Raw genomic sequence first — 12,985 nt, 5'->3', positions numbered from 1 at the left:
GGCACAAGAAAATGAAAATTTAAAGCCCCTACAGAGATTTTTTTCCCCCTTTGGAAGCATAAAAAGCAGACACTGTTAAATGCATGAGGTCCCACAGTACCCTCCCCCAACCCCTGCAACACAGCTGATATAGTTGTGTATTTTCTATTTTTGAAAAGGAGAAAAAATAAGAGAGCTTTAAAAACAGATTATTTAACCTGCTTTTAACTTTCTATTTGGATAGCCATTCAAATTAGACAAATTATGGTGACAAGAGTGACTGTTAAAATAATGGTAGAAAACAGATAATATTGCAAAACAGATTTCTGACTAGAGAGGACTGCACTATATTAAACTGAAATGATTTCCACTATGGCTCCTAAGAATGAAAGCTTCAAAAGTAAATGTCAGGTCGGGCGTGGTGGCTCATGCCTGTAATCCCAGCACTTTGGGAGGCTGAGGCGGGTGGATCACCTGAGGTCAGGAGTTTGAGACCAGCCTGGCCAACATGGTAAAACCCCATTTCTACTAAAAGTACAAAACTTAGCTTTGCATAGTGGCAGGTGCCTATAGGCAGGAGAATCACTTGAACCCAGGAGGCAGAGGTTGCAGTGAGCAAAGATCGTGCCATGGCACTCCATTCTAGCCTGGGCGAAAGAGCAAGACTCCATCTCAATAAATAAATAAATAAATAAATAAATGTATGTTTAGAATCAGTTAATGAGATTTGTACATTACCTTAACTGAATTTCATTAATGATCTAATGCCCATACCTGAATTAACAGGCAGAAAATTAAAACTGGATTGCTACCTGGTGCTTCCATACACTGAAGAGAACACTCCAATCTGCCAGCCTTATGATGTTGGGAAAACACATCAAACAGTGCTACGGTTTTAAGCACGGAGAATATAATCCAGTTGTAAAGCTATTTACCCAGAGAAGGTAATTCTTTGCTACTTGAAGCACACTAAGACAAAACATAAAGAGAAGACATATACATACCAGCAGATGTAAACCACATACAATTACAATACATAAATTATAGTGCAGATAGAGAGAAATCATGGATCTCAGATGGCCAATGTCAGCCCATGGGTATATGCCCAATATTATGACCAACAGAAATTAAATATCTGAAACAAAAAACTGGGAAGTGTACTTCCACAACATCCCACAGACTTTAGGAAAGCAGGCGCTACACAATGTCATGAAAATTAGCTGACAGCTCAAGGTCTTTCATTATCAATGGCATCAATGTTTAAACTGGACTTTAATCGGACAGTTAGTTTAGCAAGAACTCATTTTCAGACAGAAAGTCATTTAATCATGTTTAACATTAAAATAAAAAGAGCCGATTCTATAATTGGGTCAACTTTCCACTAAATAATTACCATAGAAACAATTAATTCCACACTCAAACAAGTAAGTAGTAACTCAAAAGCTTCCATACTGAAAAGCAGTGGAATTCTAACATGTATTACCACATACAAATTCTTCATCAAGAATATCACTGCGACCAATCTTTGTCCTTACAGGGAGGACCTCTTACATATTCTTTAAATAATAATAATAAAGAAATCCCCTTTTTTCCTACTCCCAAATTTTGGAGATTAACTCAAGTTCTACAAATAACGTGACTATGATATTCCCATTGTTAAAATCTTGAATTCCAGGTGTGCCTATTTTGAAAGTTCCTCCAGGAACATTCAACTACAGCACAAAGATTTTAAAATAATACCATTTTTTATACTGAAAGACAAGGTATATGATATTCTAAAGCCTTCCCTTAATTCAGCCTATTCAATTTTCACAAAACAACATTTGCCTTATAATTGAGGCACCTGAATCCCGTCAAATCAATTTTCATGAACTGTAACTGCAGTGCAACAACAACAACAAAAAAAACTTAGGAGACCCTGAACATCCTCATTTTTAAGGATCTCATATGCTCCCACTCAGGAGAATAGAACTACCGCTCCCACACTTTATTTCTCTTCCAAAAATAGCCAGCCCTGTGAAGAAAAAAGAGAGATAATGAAGACCAGCTGCCTACCTTCGCTGGTAGCCACATTCTTCTGGGCTTTAGTGGGCGTGTGATCTGTACTTGAACTCACGTCAGATGAGATGCTCGAGCTGCCTTTGCCTGGAAGAAACAGGAATGAGCAGCTTTTGAGATTTGTAATTTCAGACGTGGACCGTGTCTTCCACTCGGTCCCACACCAAGCCATATCATCAGTTTCCAAGAAAGCAGCTATAATACAAAGAATGGAGTTTATTAAGTTTTTTTTTTTTGCCTTATGCATTAAATATCTTTTGGGAAATATCTGATCCATGTTATAGTAGAACTAAAGTCTTCTTATAATATAGCTTGACTATAAACTCAGACGAGATTATAAAATGTAGTCAAATATGATAACATAATCTCTTTTTGGCATAAATGTGAATAAGAAAGTACATGTGGGGAACACATCTCCTGCATTAATTTTTTATTTGCAACTATAAATTATGCATTTCTCAGTAAAGGAAATAAGCAAAGAATAAGGCATAATCAGAGGAGCAAGAGCCTGCTAACTCCAAATAGCTGCGTCATATCAAAAAATGAATTCCCTGCTTTAATAGGTCCTCCTTCAAACACAAAACACAACAAAAAACATTTCATTTTTCTAATGCAGCAATTCTCAACTGGAGATGATTTTTCTGTTCAAGGGGACATTTAGCAATATCTGGTATCATTTTTGGTGGTCACAAATGAGCCAGGAGGTGCAACTGGCATCTAGTGGGTGGAGGACAGGCATGTTGCTAAACATCTTAGAATGCACAGGGCGGCCCCCCCAAGAAAGAATTATCCAGCCCAAATGTCAATAGTACCAAGGGTGAGAAGCCCTGGTCTAAATAATCTTAGCTCAAGGCTGAGTTTCTACTCTTCTAACCTTTAATATAATCATATATGTTAATATTACTAAACATTCTTCAGATGTCACATGAAAGTCTGTAAATATGAACCACACTCTACTGCCCAGTGACGGAGAAACCTACTGACTGTGGTGGGCAGATTGCTAAGATGCCCTCATGGTATCCATGTCCGCATCAACTCCTCCCCCTTGAGAGTACGCTGAACCTGTGACTGGCCTCTAAGCAACAGGCTATGGTGAAAGTAAGGCATTTTGCAGTTGTAAAGTCCCTAAGAAGTTAACTGAATTAATGACAAGGGAGATTATTCTGGGTGGGCCTGACCTAATTAGGTGAGTACTTCAAAAGAGGGCCTGTAGGAGAGAGACCCTTCCTGCTGTCTTTGAAGCAGCAAACCCCCATCAGTTCTACAGCTACAAGAAAATGAGTTCTGCCAACAACCAAGTGAGCACTGAAGAGGACCCTGAGCATCAGAGGACAGCCCAGCCCTGGCCAATGCCTTCATTGCAGCACTGTGAGACCCGAACAAAAGATCCAGCTAATGCAGGTTCAGAATTCTGATTCCAGGAAACTGTGGAATAATAAATGCTCCTATGTTAAGCTGCTAAGTTTGTGGTAATGTTTTTATTCAGCAATAGAAAGCTACTGCTGGACGGGTGCAGTGGCTTGTGCCTGTAATCCCAGCACTTTGGGAGACCGAGGCACATGGATCACTTGGGGTCAAAAGTTCAAAACTAGCCTGGCCAACATCGTGAAACCCCATCTCTATTAAAAATAGAAAAATTAGCCAGGCATGGTGGCACATGCCTGTAATCCTAGCTATTCGGGAGTCTGCGGCAGGAGGATCACTTGAACCCAGGAGGCGGAGGTTGCAGTGAGCCAAGATTGCGCCATTGCACTCCAGCCTGGGCAACAGAGTGAGAGCCCGTCTCAAAAGAAAAGAAAAGAAAGCAAGCTATTGCTAATGACCAACTAGTTATATCACAGATGAATTCTTTTTGCTCCACAAGTGATGATCAAAACTCTGACATGCAGCTGAGAAACATCATTTTCCAACAGTCTTTTCTTCCCAGTGGTAAATGCAATGAACTGAATGTTTATGTCATTCCAGAATTCACATGTTGAAATCCTAACCCCCAAGGTGATGGTATAAGGAGGTGGGGCCTTTGGGAGGTGGTTAGGTCATGAGGACTCTGCTTAGTGCCCTTATGAGACATCCCACAGAGCTTCCTTGCCCCCTTCTGCCACATGAAGTCACAGTAGAAGACTGTTTATAAAGCAGGAAGTACATCCTCACCAGACACTAAATTTGCCGGCACCTTGATCTTTGACTTGTTGGTCTCCAGAACTGTGAGAAATATATTTCTGTTGTTTATAAGCCCCCCAGTCTGTGGTATTTGGTTATAACAGCCCAAATGGACTAAGACAGTACAGAACTCTAGTTAGGTGGCATAAGCTTACAGTCTAAATTCATACAGAGTAGAACTCCTTAGACTTTGGAGTTTTGTTTGCTTATGATGAAAGTCACTGAACAATTCAGGCTGATGGTTAATATCACTTGAGGAGGGAATGGCCCAGGTGATATTACCCATGGGAATATCAAGGAACTCAGAAAAATGGCCATCATTTCCTCTCACTATCACCCATTGCTCATTGGGACTTAGGCTCTGAACAAATCTGTTATTCCCTTTGTCTCCACCCCTTCCACAGCCTCTACCCTCAGAGTTAACCAAAACAATGCAGCAATTCTCCATTTGTTTTTGCCTAACCAGCCTTTGTGGCCTGGCAGCTGTGGCCATTTATCTGCCATGGTTCATCTTTGGAAGTGGGTTGACATGGCAGACTGGGCACCTGGTTAGAAGTATGTCCACCTGGCCTCTGACCCCAGTCTACCACTCCCTTGCTTTCTGACCTTTGACATTCACTTCTCACTCTGCAGGCCTAGTGTCCGTATCTGGTAAGGGAAATTTCTGGAAAAAGATTCCTAGCAGCTCAGTCTATAAGTCTTTGAGTCCATTACTTTATTCCTCAAACCTCAGTAATCCAAACCACTCCATTTAATAAGGCAAATAACATTATTGTGCAACACCAATATGTAGACTTAAATTATTATTATATTGTTGCTTAGTGATGCGCAAATGGAAAACTAGAAATAAACTCCATATGCTCTAGCTCTGATTCAACAATAAAACTAAAACAAAATAACAAATTAAATGCAAAAACAACAGCATTAGTTTAACATGATTGATGATGTTATTTTGCTGAGATTAAACTGTCTTTAAAAATTTAAATACAGTACTCACTGCTAAAGCCAGTGTTCTCTTGGTTTTGGCATGCACGTGCCCACTCCAGGCTGCATGAGGACTCAACCTGCATATCACTTTCCTCCACTCGAACTCAGGGAACCCTTCCCTCCTACAAAGAGATGGCATCAGGTGGCCTTCACTGAGACTGACTGTATCAGGCACATTTTTAAGACTGCTCTTTTATTGCTTATCCATCTACAAACATTGGAGTAGAGCGCCTTCCTTTAAACATGGGGAAACTCGGACAATATAACTCATGGCATGACTCTCTTATAAAGGGGAACCAGTACACAGTTATTCATTATTTTTAAGATTATCATGAAAATGAAAGCACAAAATAAAACAACAAATTTCAGAGAAAATTCTCAGACACAGGTGAGAACATGAGTGCTGATCCCACAAAGGGCTGCAAACTCCAATTTAAAAATTGCTTGTTTATGAAGAGAGAGTATAAGGTTGAGGAAACAAATAATAATGTTATTTATAATAATAGCTAACACTAAGTGCATATGTTTCATTGAACCCTCTAATAAATGCTTTACATGCTTTTTCTTATTAGTCATTATACCCTATGACAGTATTTCTCAATCATTTTCTCATTATTTTACCCTCCAAGGAAACTGTTTAGACTTTTCCCTAAGTACCCCACCCCCAATGAAATCGCAACACCACAGATATACTGTATATCTCTTATGTACTATGTATGTGATTCTGCTTAATACACTGTTTCTTGTGGGGATGGACTGTGTCCCCTTAGGAGCAATATCACCACCATTGAAAATCTATGTCCTTTGATAAGTAAAACATTTTAAAGTGCTTGAGAATTTAATTTAAGGAAATCAATATTTTTATTTTTGTTTTCTTTTTCTTTTTTTTTTTTTTTTTTTGAAATGGTGTCTTACTCTGTTGCCCAAGCTGGAGTGTAGTGGCACCATCACAGCTCACTGCAGACTAAACCTCCTGGGCTCAAGTGATCCTCCTGCCTCAGCTTCCCAAGTAGCTGGAACTACAGGCATACCACCACACCCAGTGTGCCACCACACCCAGCATTTTTTTTTTTTATAGAGATGAGGTCTCATTATGTTGCCCAGGCTGGTCTCAAATTCCTGGCCTCAAGCAATCCTCCCACCTTGGCCTCCCAAAGTGCTGAGATTACAGGCAAGAGCCATCATGCCTGGCCAATGAAGTTGATTCTCGTAACTTGAGATATTTAGGTTCTATAAAGTAACCATAAACACTAAATTAGCAAATCATTGCCCCAAAGGGAAACAGAGTTAGGTTCCTGAGAGCCTCTGCTCACATTTTTATCAATTGATAAATGTCAATTTGGTTTTTGTGTGTTTCTATTTAAAGACATCTTATTTAATACATATTATTGATGCATTCTCATGGAACTCAATGCCAATGGAACTGTAATTCATGTCTGAGCAAAGCTTATCTGACACATATTGGCGACATCACAGCCCTCTTGCACTCAGGAACACTATACAGCTCTTCAGCACTACACTTGGGGGTCATCTTAATGAAAACAGCAACAAAAAGTACAAAAAGCAAAAAAAAAAAAAAAAGTGGCAACAAATGGACCCCAAAAAGAACACTGTGCATAGTGGGAGAGCTGAAACAGGAAGGCAGAGTGTCACCTTGTTCAGCCTTATCTGGGAGAGTTTGCATTGCACAACCCAAATTTTTCACCACTCTGCATGTATTTGTGAGTGACCCTAAAAGTGCCTCAAGGATTAATTTGGTGATTACACAAATTTTAGCAAGTAGGCAAATTCTCAAATACGAAATCCACAAATAATGAGGACTGACACTGCGTCATCTTGTATTACATGTGATTTTGCAGCTTGCAGCCCGCTTACATGTCGATGGGGATAGGTAGCATGGAGGATCTGGAGTGAAGAGGCCTGGGTTTATATCTGGATTGGCCAATTACTAGTTGTGGGCAAATTAATAGACCCTCTCTATTGTAGTTTCTTTAGTTTCTTCAGCTGTAAATGGGGCGGCGTGGAGGGTCAATTCCTGCTTATAGGGTTATTGTGAAAATTAAATAAAATAATTCAGTTTGAGTACTTAGGGTAGTGTGAGCACCTAGAAATACCCAGCAAATCTTTGTAGAAAAATAATTCAGTTTCTGTACTTAGGATATTGTAAGCAACTAGGAAATAACCAACAAATCTTTGTAGAATGAGGTTCCTATGTTGGATACCATGATATGCTCTTCTGCCCTGCTTCTGGAAGCAATAACCATGTCCTTGTTGAGTTCAAGTGGAGAGGGAGGCAGGAAGGGTGGTGCTCAGAGAAGAAATGTTACAGAAGGAATTCAGAGGGAAAAAACAAGGGGAATATTCAGCTTCTAATATTCAAAAGCAGAAGTCTGCAGTATGATGAAATTCTTGCAAGTCAAGCTATTGTCTGAGGAAGGAACTGCCTACATTCTCAGCCCCTTTAGCAAATCAAGAGTGAGAATGTCAGACTAGACCCTGGAGTTGTACATACGGAAAGTCCAGATAAGAGGGAGGTGGTATGAAGAGCATAGGAAGCCACCCTATGGTGACACTGGAAACGACCAGGGACAAGAGAGGCACAGGAGGGGAGCAGCCAGATTGGACTTTGGTTTCCCTCTCTGGGATTCTTCTGAGAAAAAAGAGGGTGTGTTAGAGAAGGTATGGTTTGGCTGGGTCCCCACCCAAATCTCATCTTGAATTGTAGCTCCCAAAATTCCCACGTGTTCTGGGAGGGACCCCTGGTGGGAGATAACCGAATCATGGGGGTGGTTTCCCCCGTACTGTTCTTGTGGTAGTGAAGAAGTCTCACAAGATCTGATGGTTTTACAAGGGTTTTCCCCTTTCACTTGGCTTTTATTCTCTCTTGCCTGCTGCCATGTAAGACGTGCCTTTTGCCTTCCACCATGTTGTGAGGCCTACCCAGCCATGTGGAACTGTGAGTCCATTAAACCTCTTTTTCTTTGTAAACTACCCAGTCTCAGGTATGTCTTTATCAGCAACACAAAAACAGACTAATACAGAGAACAACTCTAGAGGCTGTAGAATTGCTGTCACCTCACTCCCTATGCTAAGGATGCCGCAGAGCACCTGCCCTCAGACTGCTCAGCCAGCAGCTAGAACCATGGCTACATCAAGCTGCCGGGTAGCACAGTCCAGCTGAGGGCAGTCTTCGCTGCAGCTTCTGGAGTCACCTGGGTTTCATGGTGACACTGACATGACCACAAGTCAAGGAAAGTCTGTTGGGGGCTTGCCTTAGGGAGTCAACACAGTGGAGTAAGATGCTTCTATTAGCTGCAACAAGAGAGCACATTGCCATGTCAGGGCCAACTGGGAGGCACAGTCAGAACTTGGCATTAGGAAACAATAAGAAACACTGGCACAGTGATAGACGAATGAAAGGATACTTGACTAGAATAAAGGACCAGCACATTCATTCGCAAAAGACACTCTACTACCAGCAATAACTAAGCTGTGCTGGTTTTAAAATATGTCCACAAATTCTTTGGCATTCCCACTTCAAAGGCTGAAGCCTCACTTCCCTCCCCTTAAATAGAGAAAATACTAGGGGTTGAACCTGTGCCTCAACCTGCCCTTCAGGTGGCTCTGATTCATCAAGTGTGAGAAGCAGGTAGCGGCTTGACCTCTCCATTAGCTGTACTGAGAACCCAGGATGATGCAGGTGAAATGGGCAGCCCAGTGAGTAGCACACTAAGGAGTGTGTAATAAACATCAGCCACTGTTATATCACCCATCAGGGCTGCCTGCTTCATGTGCAGTTGGAGTGATGGGGGAATCTGTGGTTTACAGTGTTAAACAGCATTGTTTCTGGAGGCAGAGCTGGGTTCAAACCCCACCTCAACCATTTCCATGCCACACATGCTCATGTGCAAGTCTGTCAAACTCTAAGTCTTGTTTCATTGCCAGTAACACGGGGATAAAAACCTTTCACCTTCTGTAAATGGGTATCACACGGCCCATGCTTTGATGCCTGTATCAGTCAAGGTTCTCCAGATAAACAGAACCAATGGAGGTTACATATGTGAATGTGTATGCATGTGTGAATATATATGATTTTTTAAACTTGAATTGTTCACACAATAGTTGGGGCTGGCAAGTCTCGAATCTGTGGGTTATACTAGCAGGCTGGAAACCCAGGCAGAAGTTGAGGCTGCAGGCTTGTGGCAGAATTTCTTTTTCCCGGTAAACCTCAGATTTGCTTCTAAGGTCTTCAAGTCATTGGATGTGGCCCATCCATGTTATTATTTTCAGAGATAATCTCCTTTACTTAAAGTCCACTGATTGTAGATGTTCACCACCTAACAAAATACCTTCACAGCAATATCTAGATTCGTTTGATTAAATACTTGGTACTATAGCCTGGCCAAGTTGACACATAAAACTAACCATCACAGCAACAGACCCATATGGATTTAAATTCCATAGCTACCACTTCCAAGCAACATGCCCAGGTGAACATCTCTCAAACTTTCCAAGCACTCTTGTGTCAACCATAAAATAAAGATATGCACACGCAAACAAAAGACGGCCATTACCTCTACCAAAAATGGGGAGGACATTACCCACCCTGCAGGGTTTGGGAGAGGCTGCTATGAGGAAAAAAATGAACCCTGGCAGGTAAAGCATGAAACCATGACCAATGCCTGTGAGAACCCTCCCTGTGAGTTATTAATATTGACCTATCATTTCCATTTATATCACAAATTAAGAAAGGAAATTTAAAATAATTATTTTACTATTACATAAATGATAAAATAAATATATATGCACATACATTATACATAATTTAAATATCCAGGAAAAATCCGCCCTTTCTAACTGCTTTACATACATGAAAGTTTATTTGTTTATTTGACCAATAGCTAAACCCCCATTAGGGGCCATTAGCACACTGGAACTGTGCTGGTCAGATTCGGTAAAGTAAAATTTTGTGCTTTCTTTAATTTCCTCACAAGTGGGCCAAAGGCCCAAAGGAAGACAAATGAAAAAACAATTAGGTATCAAATACAAATAAACATCAAAGCAAGGGAAAACGAACACACTAAGTTTGGTAAATGTTATCTGTAATAGGCTAATATATACACATACAATTCTGAGCCGCTGAAATCAGTTAGTGGATCGATAATTTTGGTCAAATGCGACACACTATTAACTCAGCAATGTTAGCAGAAGAATGTCCTGGTTTTTTCTTCCTATCACGCATTCCTTTGGGCTGTCTGTTAGAACGTGCCAGGTTTTCCTAATGTTTGAAGATAATGTTCATTTAATGGGGAGTCCTTTTAGTGAGGGACTTTAAGTTTCTTTTAATTTAAGAATTCCCATAGGTACTATGCAAAACTAAGTTTCTTCTCTTTTCTCATTTCTAGTGCTCAAGACAGTTAATTTATTAATATTATGACACAAGCAAGATAAAGGGCGTAACAGAAAACAAATCAATGGGGTCGTATGGTTACCAACACTCTTAAGAGTCTAAGACATCTCTTGCAAAACCGATTCATGATATTTATTCCAGATCATACGCACTGCATTGGTTACACGGATTACAGCTGCAGACTTCTAACACAAAATCCACACACAAGTACACGGACCCACATGGAGGCCTCAGCCCCTTATTTCCTGCTTCTCTCCACTGTCTTATTTTCAAGCTGCTGCTAGTGCACCACAAGAACCTGATTTAATACTAAGTGTCCATACCAAAGGTAAGGGAATTTTTTTTAAGATCTCAGAATCAGATCAAGGGAATGGTGGGTCATATTGGTGTGTTGAATTCACTGTTATCTTCCTGACTGGTATCTTGAAATAATTTCTTATCTTCTTTGATCCACAGTTCAATGTCTGTCCCTACAGCATAATATAACATCAGTTATCTCAAACAATGATCTGGCTTAGTTCCTGGCCCAGGTGCATATTAGTTTTTGGAAAGAAACTGAATGCATATTGTAAAAGTGTATTAGCTCTTTCAAGCCAAAGGGGAGTGATTAAATAGATGATTTCTCCAGGGGTGGAGGCCTTCAAGTGGGACGAGATGAGGAGGCAGAGAATCCTAAGCACTCTGTTTCATTTTCTTGTGAGCAAAACGCATGAGACAGTGTCCTTTGTTTTTGCTTCTGGTATTCTTTGTTCCATGCGGCAAAGATTAGAAGCAGGAGCTGAGAAAGGAGAGGGCAGGAAAGGAAACTAAACAGAAGGGAAATTGCTAAAGTCATGTTTTCCTTTCTTCCTTTCAAGCCACTGAATGTCCTAACTGGTACTTTCTTTACACTGAATGTCCTAACTGGTACTTTCTTTACACCAAACCATCTAATAAGTGGCCTCAGGGCCACTGAGTAAGATACCCATGTCTTTAACTGGAGTGATCCAGGATGCCATCCACAGATAAATTCTTTAAAATCGCTATAAGCCATGACCTCATTGCCTACACATAGAGTGGAGAATTCCCACCACAGCTGCTGTTTTGCTATGTCACTGTGCTTATGCAAGCATGAGAATATACATAATCATACACGCACACATGTACATTGTGTGTGTGTACGTGCATGTGTATGTGTGTTCTGCTAGCGTCACAGCATGAAGACATGATAAAGGCCTTCTAGGATAACGGGTCAGAGTTAACCTCTAGAAAGAAAACTGATCAAAAAAACCTATAAAATAGAAAAAAAAAAAAGATAGCCCTCTAGTGAGGTAGCATATTTTTAAGGATGAACCGAAACCTTCATAAGAATAACCATGCCCTGTTACATGGGACCAGCTGAGTCAATTTTATCAGCCTCTTCTTTTTGTAATGTTAAAATAATTAATTGACGATAAAAATTACATATTTAAGGTGTATTATGTGATAATCAGATATACACATATATTTTACAATGACTGAGCACATACTTCACATTAGCACTTGACTTGGGACAGGGTCTCTTCCCCTAAGATGCTGTCATTCTACTGGGTTTATGTCCAGTCTAAGAAGGCCAAAGACATATTTTAGCATTTGCTCCATTGCCAAATGACAAAGTGAAGCCACCATTCAGAAGCAAGATCTGGTTTAGGGTGCTTGCTATTTTTAATTTTTTTAAACTGTGATAAAACGTACATAACACAAAATTTGCCATTGTAATTGTTGTAAGGATATAATTCAATGGCATTAATTACATTCATAATGTATGCAACCATCTTCACTATTTCCAAAATGTCTTCGTCACCCCAAAGCTCTCTGTAACCATTAAATAATAACTCCTCATTCCTCCCTCCCTTAGCCCCTAGTAACATCTAATCTGCTTTCGATCTCTATGAATTTGCCTGTTCTAGATATTTCATACAAGTGGAATTACACGATATTATTTCTTCTGTGTCTAGCTTATTCCACCTAGCATAATGTCTTCAAGGTTCACCCACATTGTTTCATATATCCATGTTTCATTCCTTTTCATGGCTGAATAATATTCCACTCTGTGTGTATACCATATTTTGTTTATTCATTCGTCTGCTGATGAACACTTGGGGTGCTTCCATCTTTTGAATATTGTGAATGCTGCTGCAATGACAGAGTGCTGGAATTTGACTGCTTGTGGTTTTTCACTTTTGAACTTCTACTGCTTGTTGTTTCCAGCTGAAATCAGATCCAGCTCTGTGGCTGGAGCAGAGGAACAAGGCACACAGCAGTCTTCCAGGAGAGAAAGGAGACAGTCCCACTGCTGAGTCAGCAAGTGCCGTGCTGCAGCCCCAGGATAGGCAGAGAGCTTGGGTTTGGGGAAAGGATTCCACTGAGTAT

The 12,985-nt window shown here is 40.4% G+C and overlaps 1 protein-coding gene across 3 annotated transcripts in view; it reads right to left on the bottom strand.

Moving 5' to 3' along the window:
• Nucleotides 1–12,985, bottom strand: part of FBXL7 (F-box and leucine rich repeat protein 7) — a 434,790-nt gene that overhangs the window by 315,229 nt on the left and 106,576 nt on the right. For 2 of the 3 annotated variants that reach the window (XM_054488427.2, XM_063664674.1), the window contains one exon: nucleotides 2,035–2,124. In XM_054488427.2, coding sequence (XP_054344402.1) covers nucleotides 2,035–2,124 — 90 coding nt within the window. Of the gene's footprint in view, nucleotides 1–2,034; nucleotides 2,125–5,194; nucleotides 5,215–12,985 lie in introns of those variants that run through there. The other variant, XM_063664673.1, reaches the window with a different exon arrangement.

The sequence above is a fragment of the Pongo pygmaeus genome, chromosome 4, assembly GCF_028885625.2.
Source record: "Pongo pygmaeus isolate AG05252 chromosome 4, NHGRI_mPonPyg2-v2.0_pri, whole genome shotgun sequence".
NCBI classification, from domain to species: domain Eukaryota; kingdom Metazoa; phylum Chordata; class Mammalia; order Primates; family Hominidae; genus Pongo; species Pongo pygmaeus.
This window is presented reverse-complemented; position numbering and strand designations above follow the sequence as displayed.